Source organism: Carcharodon carcharias, chromosome 1 (genome assembly GCF_017639515.1).
Source record: "Carcharodon carcharias isolate sCarCar2 chromosome 1, sCarCar2.pri, whole genome shotgun sequence".
Lineage (NCBI taxonomy): Eukaryota > Metazoa > Chordata > Chondrichthyes > Lamniformes > Lamnidae > Carcharodon > Carcharodon carcharias.
The window spans coordinates 14,362,779-14,379,185 of NC_054467.1; the positions used below are offsets into that span (position 1 = coordinate 14,362,779).

At 42.7% G+C, this 16,407-nt stretch overlaps 1 protein-coding gene across 1 annotated transcript in view; it reads right to left on the bottom strand.

Annotated features, from left to right (window-relative positions):
• Positions 1-10,798: 10,798 nt before the first annotated feature.
• Positions 10,799-16,407, bottom strand: part of papss1 (3'-phosphoadenosine 5'-phosphosulfate synthase 1) — a 59,511-nt gene continuing 53,902 nt past the window's right edge. The window contains exons 11-12 of the mRNA XM_041194901.1: positions 14,089-14,318; positions 10,799-12,064 (exon numbers count right to left, since the gene is read on the bottom strand). Coding sequence (XP_041050835.1) covers positions 11,926-12,064; positions 14,089-14,318 — 369 coding nt within the window. The 3' untranslated portion in view covers positions 10,799-11,925. The remainder of the gene's footprint in view (positions 12,065-14,088; positions 14,319-16,407) is intronic.

Genomic DNA, 16,407 nt, shown 5'->3' on the forward strand with positions numbered 1-16,407 from the left:
CAGGGTCTACTCAAGGTGTATCCCAAATAACTATTTCAACTAAAAGGGTTAAAGTCCAATAGCTTTGTTCCAGGTATCAAAAGATCAATGTGACAGGCTGTATCCTCTGCAATATTGGAAGAAACTGGTGCTCTGGAATAACCTCTCATCCTGTGCCACCCATGCATTAAATGACCAAGCAAGCAGAACACCGGTTTCTGTAATACTATTATTGCATGCTCCCTCAATGTTATCATCACGTTCCTTCTCATGGCTTAATTTCCTGTTTGCCCAGAACATCATTAAATAGGAGAAAAATGGACGAATGGAATCAACCACACTAGCAGCAAGATTCATAACAGGGAACATCCACTTATCAAGTACTGTCAATCACTATATAATAGGCTCACCCAGACTCTCAGATCACAGATGTCTGGTGCCTCTCGGCATGTGAAGAGTGAAGAGGATGGTTCAAGGATGTGATAATAACTCAACGGCTTCCTTGGAAGGAATCTCGAGAGGACACTCTAAAGCGAAGCCACTTATGTTGGGCACACCAAACTGCCCCTGGACTGACGAATAGGTTCTTGCTTAAGTGGGTTAGAAAAGATTGCATTTGCATTTATGTAACACTTTTCATGAGCAGGCATCTCAAAGCGCTTTACAGCTAATGAAGTAATTCTGAAGTGTAGTCACTGTTCTAATGCAGGAAATGCTAGTCAATTTTGCAAAAACCCCCATATATAACAATGTGATGATGACCAGATGATCTGTTTTTTTTTGTGACGTTGATTTAAGGATATTGGCCAGGCCACTGGAGATAACTCCCCTGATCCTCTTCAAAACTGCCATGGAATCTTTTACATCTGCCATAGTAGGCAAATGGGACGTCAGTTTGATGTCTCAGCCCAACAACAGGCACCTCAGACTGTGCAGTGTTCCCTCAGTACCACACTGGAATATCAGTCTTGATTAATGTGCTCAAGTACTGGAACTGGACTTGAAGTTGGAACTTTGTGAATCAAAGGCAAGAGATCCACCAACTGAGCCACAGCTGACACTGTTACAGTGAAGAGACTGAAATATGCTTATTTTGGGGAACATGTTTATTTCAATCTTTTCTGAAAAGGGAAAGCAGTGCTAAAAGGAGTGAAAACCCTGGGCTTCAAATAAGTTGTGGAGTATAAGTTGAACTATGCCTTTTAAGATCATTGCTCTATTCAATCCTGAGTTTGGACTCTTAATGTACCAAGCTGTTGCTACTTGGGTGAAACTAATCTGCACAGATCTGGCCTGGACAATATGGAGGTTGATTTATCAAAGGTACGAGAAAGTAATTTGAGCTGAGCTGGGACTCATCTTCCTTAGCTGAATCAGCTGTGTGAGGCACATCTGACCTCAACTGCTGCTCCTTGCAGACTGAGTTCAGAGCCTTGGGACTAACACACCACACCCTACCTCAGTGGGTAATGAGTCAGTTTTAGAAATGCTCCCTTAAAGGTACATACACATCATACCACAACAATACCTGCAAGATCTCAGCTCCTCATCCACAGGAAAAAGTTGGTTTTGAGCGGAATTATGCAACACTGTGTGGTTGGACTGTTTGCGGGGGGGGTGGGGGGGGGGGGAGTGCAGCAGATAGGGGAAATAGGCTCTGTACCTTTATAGACAGAGCAGAAGGGTCATGAGGACTCAACGTCAACTCTTTTCTTCTCTGCCGATGCTGTCAGACCTGCTGAGTTTTTCCAGGTAATCCTGTTTTTGTCTCTTACAATAGGATTTGATTACTTAATACTTACTTTACAAGGGGCTGCTGGTTTTGATTTATAGATAAACTTTCCCACTTTCTGCTGTTGCCTATTATTTTTGCTGACCATCAAGTTTTTTTCTTATTCTCAAGCAAACAAACAGATGGCAATTTAGCAGCATCACAAATCAACATTTCTTTTATTTGGGATATTAAAAGATCTTTTGGAGCTGAATGGAAAACAGTGAGGTTACAGAGTTTTAGCTCTAATGAAATCTGAAAACCACAGGCTTCAATTCTAGACTATAAATAAAATACCCCTGTTAGGTCTGTTGAAATCCTGATCTAAGCACTGTTCTACTCAGAGTGGTCAATTCTGCAGCTGCTCTGAAGTAAAATGACGATCACAATACTATGATCTAGGTTAATGGGAGTAAAATACTTCCACATTTTGTCTATAACATTCAAACTTGAAAGAAATTGCTTTGTAGCAAAACCCTTCAGAATCGATTACTGTACAGCTGCAAAAAAAACGTTCATGCTTTGTTTGAGCCTTGCATTGTTGCACAAGAGTGTTATTTAATTATACTGATCGCAGGAGCTCATTGCAACGAAGTTGCATTCCATAGTGCAATGTCACCTGGCAGATGAACACCTTGTTGACCGGGGAAAATTTAAAATGTCAGTACAACTCAACATATTCCACTATGACCAAAAGGTGGAGTACATTTAGATTAAGCCCGATAAATATTTGGATTATATAAACAGCTGGGCCTGCATAACATTATCGCTACCTAATAGCCCTCTATTTTAATTGGGACATAAAGTGTAAGGTGATCATAGACCAAGTGTAAGATGATCACAGATTATCGTGAGAATAGTTTCGACAGTGTTATCTATGCAACATGGAGACAGGTGAGCCTTGTAAACATCAAAAGAAGCTAAATTTCCAGGGATGAGGGTCATCAGGCAGTGTAAAGCTAAGAAATCTTTCTGGAAGACCGTGTACTAATCTTGTCGCATCCCGCGGTCCACACTCAGTGCCATGCGCCGTCATATGAACACACTCGACCTCTCCCTCCAGCAGCACCGCCGCACCCTATTTCTAAGCTGCCCGTGCCCCCAGTTTCATTTTATTCTTCGTCTCATCCAATGCCTCAACAAGAAGCTTTGTCTCTTTCTTTCAGGTGCAAAGGAACGCAAGCTCCAACAACTCATCGACACCAACGCCCATCCAGGACCCTCCACCCCTGCCTGTCCCTCTGACCCCATCCCATCTTCCAATCCCAGCCCCAGCCGTGTATTCACAATACCCCCTGACCTTCCCATCTCCGATGCTGAACATTCAGTGCTCAGCAAAGGACTTAGTTTCATGCCCTTACGCCCTCATCTCAGTGAATTTTGGGCTCGGCACAATGCTGAACTCTTCTTCCGCCGCCTTCACCTCCGTGCTCACTTCTTTGGGCAGGAGTCCTCTCCCTCGTTCATCAGATCCTTTTGCCTACCTCCAATACTCTCCCTCCACCTGGACCCCTCCCTCTGGATTCTTACATTCTCTTGATCTTTTCATTGAGAACTGTCGGCGTGACATCAGTCGTCTCAACTTCTCTGCTCCTCTTACCCACTCTAACCTGTCTCTCTCTGAACTTGCTGCACTCCGTTCTCTCAGGTCCAACCGTGACATTGTCATCAAACCTGCTGACAAGGGTGGTGCTGTTGTTGTCTGGCGCACTGACCTCTACCTCGCGGAGGCTGAGCGTCAAGTCGCAGACACTTCCTCCTACATCTCCCTGGACCATGACCCCATCACTGAACATCAAGCCATTGTTTCCAGGACTGTCACTGACCTCATCTCCTCTGAGGATCTTCCTTCCACAGCTTCGAACCTCATAGTCCCTCAACCTCGGACGTCCCACTTCTACCGCCTACCCAAAATCCACACAGGACTGCCCTGGCAGACCGATCATATCAGCCTGTTTCTGCCCCATGGAACTTGCTTCTTGCTATCTTGATTCCATTCTCTCTCCCCTTGTCCAGTCCCTTCCCACCTACATCTGTGATTCCTCTGACACCCTACATCATATCAACAATTTCCAGTTCCCTGGCCCCAACCGCCTCCTCTTCACCATGGATGTCCAATCCCTCTACACCTCCATCTCCCACAGGGATGGTCTGATGGCCCTTAGCTTCTTCCTCGAACAGAGGCCCGAACATCCCCATCCACCACTACTCTCCTCCATCTGGCTGAACTTGTTCTCACACTGAACAATTTCTCCTTAAACTCCTCTCACTTCCTCCAAATAAAAGGTGTGGCTATGGGTACCCGCATGGGCCCCAGCTATGCCTGTCTCTTTATGGGGTATGTGGAACATTCCTTGTTCCAGTCCTACTCTGGCCCCCTCCCATAACTCTTTCTCCGTTACATCGATGATTGCTTCGATGCTGCTTCATGCTCTTGTCTGGACCTGGAAAAATTTATTAATTTTGCTTTCAATTTCCACCCCTCCATCATTTTCACATGGTCCATCTCTGACACTTCCCTTCCTTTCCTTGACCTCTCTGTCTCAATTTGTGGTGATAGACTGTCCAATAATATTCATTACAAGCCTACCGACTCCCACAGCTACTTCGACTACAGCTCCTCACACCCTGCTTCCTGTAAGGACTCCATCCCATTCTCTCAGTTCCTTCACCTCCGTCACATCTGTTCTGATGATGCCACTTTCAAAAAGAGTTCCTCTGACATGTCTTCCTTCTTCCTTAACTGAGGTTTTCCACCCATTGTGGTTGACAGGGCCCTCAACCATGTCCGGCCCATCTCCCGCGCATCCGCTCTCACACCTTCCTCTCCCTCCCAGAAACATGATAGGGTCCCCCTTGTCCTCAATTATCACCCCACCAGCCTCCATATTCAAAGGATCATCCTCTGCCATTTCCGCCAACTCCAGCACGATGCCACCAAACACATCTTCCCTTCAACAAGCCCCCCCCCACCCCACCCTGGCGGCATTTCGCAGGGATCGTTCCCTCCAGGACACCCTGGTCCACTCCTCCATCACTCCCCACACCTAAACCCCCTCCCACGGCACCTTCCCACGCAACCGCAAAAGGTGCAACACCTGCCCCTTTACTTGCCCTCTCCTCACCATCCAAGGGCCCAAACACTCCATTCAAGTGAAGCAGCATTTCACTTGCACTTCCCTCAACTTAGTCTACTGCATTCGCTACTCCCAATGCGGTTTCCTCTACATTGGAGAGACCAAACGCAGACTGGGTGACCGCTTTGTGGAACACCTTCGGTCTGTTCACAAGCATGACCCAGACCTCCCTGTCACTTGCCATTTCAACACTCCACCCTGCTCTCATGCCCACACGTCCATCCTTGGCTTGCTGCACTGTTCCAGTGCAGCTCAACGCAAACTGGAGGAACAGCACCTCATCTTCCGACTAGGCACTTTACAGCCTTCAGGGCTGAATAGAGTTCAACAATTTTAGATCATGAACTCTCTCCTCCATCCCCAGCCCCTTTCTGATCCCCTCTTTTTTTCCAATAATTTACATAGATTTTTCTTTTCCCACCTATTTCCATTATTTTTAAATGTATTTCCATCCATTGATATATCTCTGCCTTTTAGTCTATTTTGATCCCTTCCCCCCACCCCATCCCCACTAGGGCTATCTGTACCTTGCTTGTCCTGCTTTCTATCCTTAATGTCACCTATTAGCACATTGCTCAGATAATATCACCACCTTCAACACCTCTTTGTCCTTTTGTCTATGACATCTTTTGGTTATCTCTACCTATTACTGCCCCTCTATCCAGCTCTACTTGTCCCACCCCTCCTTAAACCACCTTATATTTCACCTCTTTTCTATTTTTCCTTAGTTCTGTTGAAGAGTCATACGGACTCGAAACGTTAACGGTGTTCCTCTCCGCAGATGCTGTCAGACCTGCTGAGTTTTTCCAGGTATTTCTGTTTTTGTTGGGGTTTTGTTTAAAATTTCAAATCTTCCCAAAATGAAGGCCAACATGGAGACACTATAGTGGATACCAACTCAATCTGCTGTTGCAGATTCAGTTTAACTTCAATTAAGTAGCTGAGCTTCGCATAGAGGAAATCACATCCAACTGAAAGAGGACCAACAAGGCTAGATAAAAAGAAACGATGATAACCTTGCTTGCCTGAGCCAATTAAAATCTACCAAATAATCCATCACCTCCTTCAGTCTTAACTAGCTTGGGATCTTGGGGGTGGTAATAGAAAAGGCATTACCCACTTGGAGAAATTCCCTGGTGGAAGCAAGTTTGTCAATCTTTCTTGGAATTTGTGGAGGAGTTATTTCTGTGGAAGGACCAGATCATAGAAATGAATCATCCATCTGATGGTCAAAGCTACCTAGCGAGTATTTTGCTTTTCTGTCAGATAAGCTGCAATCATCATTCTATTCCATTCAGATAGAAGTACCTTGCTGGATTTTGTTACGTTTTAATACTGGTACTGCTGATAACTTTTTAAAGATTAATCAATACTCATGTAGGTGCACAGGTGGTTGAACATTGTGCTTTTGTTTATTTTACTTCAGCAACCAACAAAACAAAATGGATTCTGTGATCCCGTAATGCACTGGCTTGCAAAGCATAGCAAGATAAACGAGACATGTAGTGTATGACATATTCTTCCCCCTTATCGAAAATGTCAGTTTAACAAAGCATTTTCTGAACTGGGGAGGGTAGGACTGCCTTCACTTCCGTCTGAACCCTGGAGATTACCCTGCCCAAAAAAAAACACATGGGTTTGCCTGAACTATAACTCAGACACTCAGGAGAAGGCAATAACACTTGGGGAAATTCGCTGGTGGAAGAAAGTTTGTCAATATTTCTTGGAATTTGTGGTGGAGTTATTTCTGTGAAAGGACAGATCATAGAAATGAATCAAGTGGGTTATGGCAGACTTCTGGTGGTTTTACAAAGTTGTCTGGTGACAACTTTGGACTTGAGGTAGAATTTGAAGTTGTGTCTAATGCCAGTGAAGGTGAGACAACTTCAATTTCAGTCAAGCTAGACTGAGGTGGTGAGATTGGAGTCGGCACTCCTTGACTTGGAGATGGCTCTTCCTTAAGAGATGCATCCTTAGATAGTGTTTGGCTTGGCAACAGGCAGTCAACACGTCTTCGCAGTTTGGACAGTGTATGAAACTGGGCCTGTCTGAGCAATCACAGTAGCAGGAACCCATTTAGCTCTGGTAGCATAATTACAAGCTAGAACTTGCTGTCCAGAACAGAAAGTTCTGGCTTTGATCCTTGTGCTCTTCTCTTCACTTGGTGTCATGCTGTTGATCTTTGTTGGTTTCAGCAGATCAAAGCACATGTGCAGTTGCCAACCCATTAGTAGGAATGCTGGAGATGTTTTAGTCTTAGCATCTGGCATGTTTCGATATGTCAGCAGAAATGTGTCCAGACGATTTTGAATGGAGGAATGCCCTCATGCCAAGCTTAAAGCATGTTTCATGGTTTCAGCAAATGTCTCTGCTAATCCATGGGCGGTATGGTGCTGAGGTGATGCAATGAACTCCGTTACTTCTCAATTCTGCGAAACAAATTGAAGTCCATTGTCGGTCACAAATTGTTCTGGTAACCCGCAACAATGGAATTGTACTCTAGCAGTAGTAGGAGGATGTCACTGAAACTTCTGGCCATTTGGAATGAGCATCCACAACCACCATGAACATTGCTCCTTCAAATGGACCAGCAAAATCGACGTAGATGTGCTGCCAAGGGTTTTCCGGCCAATCCCATAGATAGAGGGGTACCACTTGAGGTACGTTTCTCACACTCTGACATGAAGGACAAGGTCTTCCCTTGGCTTCAATATCTTGGTCCAGGTCAGGCCACCAAAAGTAGCTGCTTGCAATCTCTTTCATGAGAACTTTTTCCACAGTGTCCAACATGCAGTTGGTCCAACACTGTTTTCCTCAATATTGGTGGAATAATAACTCATGCTCCAGAGCAAACATCCTGAAGTGACTGATAACTCCATCTTCCTAGGAACATAAGGATAAATGTCAGATGAGACTTGGAAGTTCAGGGAAGAGTTGCCATGCATCACAAGGTCTGTGATTTTGGATAATATTGGGTCCACACGAGTGGCCTTCTTGATTTGGAATGAAGTGATGGGTGTGTTCTTCAAGTGCGCAAAGTAGATGATGTCTTTCTGAGCAGCATCCATATGGTTGACTGGTAGACGCCTTGAAAGACCATCCGCATTGCTACGCAAAGTATATTTTTGATATTTGATGCCAAATGTGTGAGCACTCAACATTAACGCCCAGTGCTGCATGCAGAAGGGGTGCCCATGTATGGACCGATGTTATTCCAAAAGGCAATATCTGTACAGGCCCTTGTATGTTGCGATGGTCAGGTATTCTTGTGACTTCTCATCAATGTGTATTTGTAAGTAGGCCTGGTGGAGGTCTAGTTTGCTGAATTTCTGTCCACCAGCCAGGCCAACAAAAAGGTCCTCAATATGGGGAAGTGGATATTGTTCAGCACACAACACAAGGTTAACAGTAACTTAGAAATCTCCACAGATGCGTAGGGAGCTGTCTTACTTGAGCACTGGAACGATGGGTGTTGCCCATTTGCTATGGGAGGCAGGTACCAAGACGCCTAACTTGACCAGACGCTCCAGGTCAGCTTCGACTTTTGGTCGTATGGCCTTCAGAAATTTTTGTTGAGAGTCAGCTTTGATATTCAATTTTACATTAATTCCCTTCATGCTTCCCAAATTGCCTTTGAAAACAAGAGCATGTTTTTTTCTAACAGCTGTCAAGCCAGTTACTTCTTTTGCAATGCTGTGTACTTCTGCCCAGTTTAACCAGACCTTCTCAAGCCATGACCGCCCAACTAAAGCTGGGTAGTTGCCTTTTACCACAACCGGTGGTAGCTTAGTAGTCTGCCCATTTAGTTCCACTTTAACATCCATTCTGCCCATCATAGGTACAGATTTCCCTGTATATGTTTTCAGAACGATTTTTGCAGGCGTCAAGAAAAGATGTTTAAGCTTTTCCTTATATATAACATCTGGGACCAGAGAAACTGCTACCCCCGTATCCAGTTCCATACCCATAGGTTGGTCCTCCAACAGCAGTGTTACCCAGCAGCCTTGTGAACCACCTTCCACTGAGAGGAGGTGATGGGGCACTTCTTTGGACTCATCATCACTCTGGTCCTCCTGTTCCTGTTGTATGACATGCAGATTTATCTTGTTAGGCCAGACTGCAGATTTCTTTTCCTCTGGTTTGCTTTTCTGATTCACTGCTACTTTTTGTTTTTACAGGCACGCTCAATGTGTCCCTTCTTGCCATTCAAGGTCTCTGCTCCAACATTCAGATGGATGGGAGACCAGGCTTTCCACAACAGTAACATTCTCAGCTGCTTGCAATCTTGTGTGCACATTCAGCTGTCACGTTATGCACCTGAGTTAATGCACTCAGCTGCTGTTCTTCTTTTGCAGCCACGGACACTGCAATCTCTATAGTTTTCTGCAAAGTGAGGTCAGCCTGTCAGGAGGCATTTCTGGGTTGCTTCACTATGAAGGCCACAGACCAACCTGTCACAGAGGGTATCGATCAGTACTTCCTTGAATTCACAATGTTCAGTGAACTTGTTAAGTACTGCAACAAACTGTGCAATTGTTTCCTCCTCTTGGTTTCTTTTGTGAAACCTAAATATTTCTGCTATGACAAGAGGCTTAGGAGAAAAATGCATCTCCAGCACTTTTACAACGTCCTCATACAATTTTGTGTCAGGTTTGTCAGGATGCTTTCTTTTTTAAAACTCTGTAAAACTTTGTTCCTGTTCAAAAAAAGCACAGCAGTGATTTCTTCTCTTATTTTCTGGGCGATTCAGCAGGGGTTTTTCTTTGCTAACTCTGCAGGTCCTTTTGATGTTGGGTGTCCCGCACTTTGGGAGACCCAGCGGCCTCGTGTCTGTAGCACTACTTTCTGCTCCGATTGCTTTAAAAAAAAAATTTCAGAGCAGCAGCAATTCTTTTTCTATTCTATACTCTGCAGGCTTCTTTATTTAACTCTGCCAGCTGATTTCAACTTGCAGCTATCTTCTAACTACTCTAATCTACTGAGCCTTGGGACTGCCGCCTACTCTACAAGATAAGTACAGCATCATTTTTTTTTTGCTGGTTAATTCCTTTTACTAGCACTTTCACTTTAGTTTTGCTATTCAAGTGACTTTACCACAAAGGTCCATTGTCCTCGTCACCTTTAATACTGGTACTGCAGATAACTTTTTAAAGATTAATCAATTCTCAGGTAGGTGCACAGGTGGTTGAACATTGTGCGTTCGTTTATTCTACTTCAGCAACTGAGCTAACAAAACAAAATGGATTCTGCGATCCCATAATACTTGCAATATACAGCTAGCTAAACCAAACATACAGGACACAAGGTTTGTTTAAATTCGTTTGGTTCTGGTTGTTTTCTATCAAGTATTTCTCAGCCTGGCTGGTTCACATTGAAAATCGGTCTACAGCTTTTGTAGAGAGTCAAGCGACACAGCTTCCATTGACAGCGAGAAGGAGAAACTGCCATGTGAGAATATTACAGTTTAACGCAGTTGTTGTAGCCATTTGTTACAGACAAGTCTTAGCATAGTCTTATAGCAAAAGAGAGGGAGAAAGGGGAAAGACAAGAATGGGCTTAACTGTAAAGATCTCCATGATTCTACAGGCAACTCCAGTAGAACAGCACTTGACGTAACTTACTAGAAGGCTGCAGGCACCATTACAATCATACCCTAATGTGACTCAGTGCCTGCAGAAGAGGGAGGGAATGGAGGGTAGTGGGTGGGGACACATTAAATTGAAGCAGATAAGAAAGGTTTTGATGGAACCTAAAGTGGTAGATGCTCTCAAAACCTCAAACAAAAGGCATTCGAAAAGCTGAATCCAAACAAACAGAAGGAAAATTGTCACGAGACTTCTAATGATTTCACCTTCAAAACTTAAAGATGAATTGTAGAATCAAAAACTGGCCCAAATCAAAGATCCTTAAATTGAATGGAACAAAATCTTTTATTATGCAGGCATAGACAGACATCAAATGCACTTTCTCACGTCAATGGATGCAAACAAGGCAATTGTAACTAGTAAGTCTACAAATTACATTACCAATCATGCCACAAGCATACCACTTGACTTTACTACAATCATACTCCAACATTTTGTAGGTTTGGAAGTCTTGAATTTCCTCACCGCACTCCCACCCACCCATTAAAAATGAGACACCTCTGAACTTCACTGGGAATACCTCCATTCATTCAGCTTCACGGGAAGGCAGCCCAAGTAGCTGGTCCAAAGTCAAAACCACCTGTAAATTTCAAATCACTGTACAGATCTGAATTCTAAATCCAGCTTTCACCTCCTGCAGATCATACTGACCCAATCACCAAGGCAATCTCTGCAGAGAGAGCACATGACAGCTATGTGATTTGAAGTACTAATGACAGGTATAGGTCTAGCATTATGGCCACTCGTCAGCTGATTTGCTGGTCATGAACAGAGAACAAAAAGTACACTTTTCATTAGCCCCTTCTTCAAACCTTTGTGTAATCGTATACATGTGAAGTGCATGTAGGAGAACATCCCCTCCCCCCCCACACTTCAAAATCGACTACAAGGACTAAAGATTAAATAAATCCCAAAACACAAGGTTTGGAGCAGAGGAGATACAGAGAGGTGGTTCAAAGATATCCAAACATACCTATACTGTACACCCAGCAACCAAATACAGAAAAGTAATTAAAATTTAAGAACAGTTAAACAAAAGCTAAGTAATTTATGTTAGTAAACAGTGTTATCATTAAAATTGTTCCTCTTGAAAACGCAACCTATCAAATGCCCTCTGAAATGTATGAAGTTTTCTAGGCTGGCATGGACTGGAAATGCTAACCATTAAATAAAGGAATAAAGACATGCCAAAGCAAAGAAAAGCAATATGTAAAAACAGCAACTCTACAGGTCCTGATACATAAAAAGCTCATAAGACTTGTGCAGACTGTGATGTAGCTTAAGAAAGAACACTGATTCCTAACTAACACCAATGAAGTTGCTGGAACACTTGCTGTGTGTGTGGTCCCCTGCTACCAATTAAAGAACTGTTGCATCTCTTTGCTGCTCCCATTTAGGCCTTCTCCATGGATTTGTAGTATTCCGTTAGGACTGCCCACGCTTTTGCTGCCATGAAGCCGTCTGGTGGATTCACTCCTTCCTGCGCTAACTTACGCATGCGTGTTCCAGAGATAAAGTCAAAATCCTCGTGGCTTTAAATTAGAAAAGAAAATGCAGGAATTATAGAGAAAAAGGAACCAACTCAATAAAAATGCATTATGCACCAAATCCTTTATTTTTAGTTCTGGCATATTTATTTACTTTAGTTTCGAACCAAAAAGGCAGTAAACAATTTATATAATAGGCTGGGTGAGACCGTAAGCTTTCATAGCATGCAGTGAAAATAATAACATCGTTACAGCTAATTCAGTGCAGCCTTTTCTAAATCATCTCTGGTGAGATCACTTCCCTCTTGAAACATCTTTCTAAAGACTTCTTTTTTTTCAAGGGTTTGTTAGCCTCTAATTTCTTTTCCTCTTTCTCCCCTTGTGGTAAACCCCGATTTACAGCTGAGATGGTGGGTGGGCAATCTGTTTCTAGAGCTCTGTCAATGTGACTTTAAGGTTGCCTGCTAGGAGGCATGCAAGAGCAACCCAGTAAGGCCTCTCCCTCTGACCCGCCCTATGTGAAAGTATCAGGCCTGCAGATCTCTTCTGTATAAAGTAACGCAACAGAGATTGTAAAGATGAATCTGCATTCATCACTATCACACACTGGCGCTCTGCTCCATTTCAAATTTCCTAGTTTATTCATTTTAATCCTTTGAGGGGTTTTTTTTTTAAAAAGAGGGGGATAAATTTGAGGACATAAAGATGCACATTTGTCTGTCGCAACCCTTGAAATGCTTTACACAAATTATTTGTGTACGCAATCATTATATTTAGAAAATGTTTTGGATTATAACCACACTATGTGCATTCCATAATAGTTTTACAGAATCCGAGGGGGGTCAATTGGTACTCATGCTAGCTTTTTGAAAGAGCCATTTAATTCATCTCACAACCCTGTTCTTTCCCCCATAGCCTTGAAAAATTTTCCTTTTCAAGTGCATTTCCAATATTGTAACTAAATAGTCTGTAAAACAGCTCATGTTGTACAGATCAAGAAATGGGACATTTTCACAGTTGTATACTACTCCTGACCAGGTGGGTTGAAACTGCGTAATTCCCCTAGTGAGCATGCTTGAAACCTGCACTGCTCTAAGTGACTGTTTGAGATTGATTTTATCCATTAGCTCTGTTTGTTGGAGATTGTTCTTTTTAAATAGACTCTTAATAGAATTTGTTTGCTTTTGGTGCTTTCCGAACAAAACCTTGCTTGCTTTAAAATATTGGTTGGCTGCAGGTGCCACCCCTCCTCCAGTGTTAGGCATAATTTTTATTTTAATATCTTTGATCACAAAGGCGGCCTTCAAGCAAAACGTGAATGCTGCCACATGCCCGGTAGTTCTCTGCCAACAAGGAGCCATTGATCACAGAACACCAACTAGCACCTTTGCAACTTAGAATGTAAATACATACAGAAATGTATATGCACCTACTGCATCTTAACACCCAATATAGCTACTTAGAGACACAGGTAAGGGAGTAGGCCATTAAGTCCCTCGAGCCTGTCTGGCCATTCATTTTGATCATGGCTTTTTCCAAACCTCAAGTCCATTTATTCACCTTTGATCCATATCCCTTCATTCTTAACAAAAAAAAATCTATAGACCTCCATCTTAAAAGATTCAACTGAATCTGCATCCACTTAACTGCTAGTGTCTACCCCTCCAAGGGTCCAGGATTTGCATCAGTAAGCAGACAGGTGATACCCTGGTACCTACCACAATATTATGTTGTACTGGATCCAGTAACCTAGAATCAAAGTCATCTATTTGAATACAACATGGCAATGAGGAAGCAGCTAAAGCACAATGCATTTCTGCAAAATGCTCCAGTTGTAAATTCAGTTCAAAGCACATAAAAAAGCACTCTAATTTTTTTTTTTAAATCAATATAATTAGTGTTAGCTGCTTTCAGCTGGCCCAGGAGGTTGAACTGCTTTAGAATGTTTCTATTAAAGTTATTGCATTGTTTCTCAATTAGATCTCCCCACACCAGTCCAAGAGGAGGAACCTTCAACTTCTGAAACGAATTGCCCACATCATGCAGTGAACCACATAGCTCATACTTACTGTTCAGGGTCATAATAGTCCATGCATTTCTTCACCTTGTTATAGGCAGCGACGCGAAATGGGATGATTTCCAGGCTCAGTAGGCCGGGGGCCATGGTCAGAACTTTAGCCCCATGTGTCGGTTCGTACAGGTCCTTCTTAGTCTCCGGATGAGGCATGCCTGCGGGGTCTCGGCCCACAATGTAGAAATTAGCACCTGCAATCATGCGGGACCTGCAGTGCCATTGGACCTGTCATGATAAACATGTGAATTGTGAGAATTAGAAAATACAAACTAATTTTTCTTTCATTTTTGAACCACTCTCACACTTGACAAAATAAAAATCAACTGGAAAACTAGTAGCTCAGATGTCAAAACTTCAAGCCTTTGTGGTATAACTTTTCCCTTGTGATCTGGCCGTAACTCTGCTCGTTAGCCATACTGTGCATATGATCCACTCAATTTCCATCAAGTACACTTTCATAATTTCAAATTACTACCAATTGGTTAAATTTCCCAAAGGGAGGAAGTAGCCTGAAGTGCTGTTATGCAGTTGCTGAACTTGGTCACAATGCAGTTCAGGCAGGTAACATCTATTTGAGGCAAAACATTCTTAAGTATGAAATATTCAATACTTTCCATGCCTTGCTTGTCTGATGTCTAAAACAAGACCTACAACATGAAACATAACCAGTAGGGCTTTTCACAGGAGTAGGAAACAAATGCCAAGAGCAAAGCAAGCATGCTCCACAGAGCACAAAGCAAGGAAATTCTCTCAATCTACCAGCCAGCATCAATTCCTGTAGTTACCCGTTTGCACCCCATTGAAAGGGAGCATGAGGGTGACCAGTCACTGTTGACAATCCAGTATTCGATGTGTAGTCTGACCAGAGATCTGTAGCTTTCTCTTCTCTTCCCCTGGCTTCTATTCCACAGTTTTGTTTAGTGGCTCAACATTCCCTTGATTCAGATTGTTTGAGCATAGCATCACTGATTAAAAATTAGGATATCTGACAAAACTGTTTCTGGTCACAATTCAGCAGAGAGAATAAAAAAACTAGAGTGACTCAGTGTCCATGCAGCAGAATTAGGTATTTATGAAATACTTAATTGGAAAATATGTTTTATACCTTGCCAATTTTTTTTCGTGGAATCTACGGGAAAAGGCTAATTACACCTAACAGCTCTCTCAGGGACCTTCTAGCCAATCTCACTAGAATAGGTCTGTTAATATCTACTTCAAACATCTCCAGTGTGCTATAATGCATGTCAGAAAGATATTAAAACTATAGGACACAACATAGAATAAGGACTTTGTATTTGAAGTACTTCCTGTATTTTCTCTGTGCTCCCTGAAATTAAAGCATTATAGAGAGAGTATTGGTGGCTATGTCGAACATGTTAAGAACCTGAAGAAAATATACTGTGATATTTCCAATTAAGTACTTTATTTTAATACCTCATTCTACTACATGGACACTGAACTGCTCTAGTTTTCTTATCTGGTGAATTGTGACTAGAAACAATTTTGTGTCAGATATCCTTATTTTTTTTTATCAGAAATGCTATGCTCAGGGACCATCTGAATCAAGAGAATGTTGAACCACAAAAACAAAACTGTAGAATACAAGCCAGAGGAAGCTGAGAGAAAGCTACAGATCTCTGGTCAGACTACACCTCAAATACTGAGTTCAGCTCTAGTTGACAACCAAGGGGAAAATAAGCCTGGAAGGCAAAAGAGTTTGTTTACTAGTGTTACAAGTCTGGACTGTTAGAAATGATTAGTCAGACTTGGGTCTTCCAGCCTAAAAGGGAGCCTGAGAAATTATATTTTCCAAACATATAAAGTTGTTAAAGGAATGGATAATTAGGACAAGAAGGTACAGTTAAATTTAGCACTATACTGCAACCTCTCCAGCATGGAGACTTAAAATGTAAAAACACCAGCTGTCCAGAATTTTTCTTGAGCAAGCTCACGCAACTCTCAGAATCACCCCTTGCAGTGCTACAACAATCGTCGTGAAACAGTGAATGTAATGGCTTTTGATAGTTGTTCTAATGGTGCTACTTGCACTGTGTACTGGCACATCTAAATTAGAGCGGCTAGTAAAGGAAGGAGTAATCGCAGCTGAAGGGGGGGATTAACAACCTTTGGCAGTTTCAGTGGGAAGACTGCAGGAGAGCGAGAGAGAGAAGATGGATAACCCAGGAAGAAAAGCCAGCTTATCAGGTAGGAACTAAAATCGTGGTTAGGCATTCTAATGTTATTCTATAATCCAGAAAATTCCAAAATCCAGGAATATTTTGGTCCCCAGCATTCCAGACAGGAGAGGTTACAG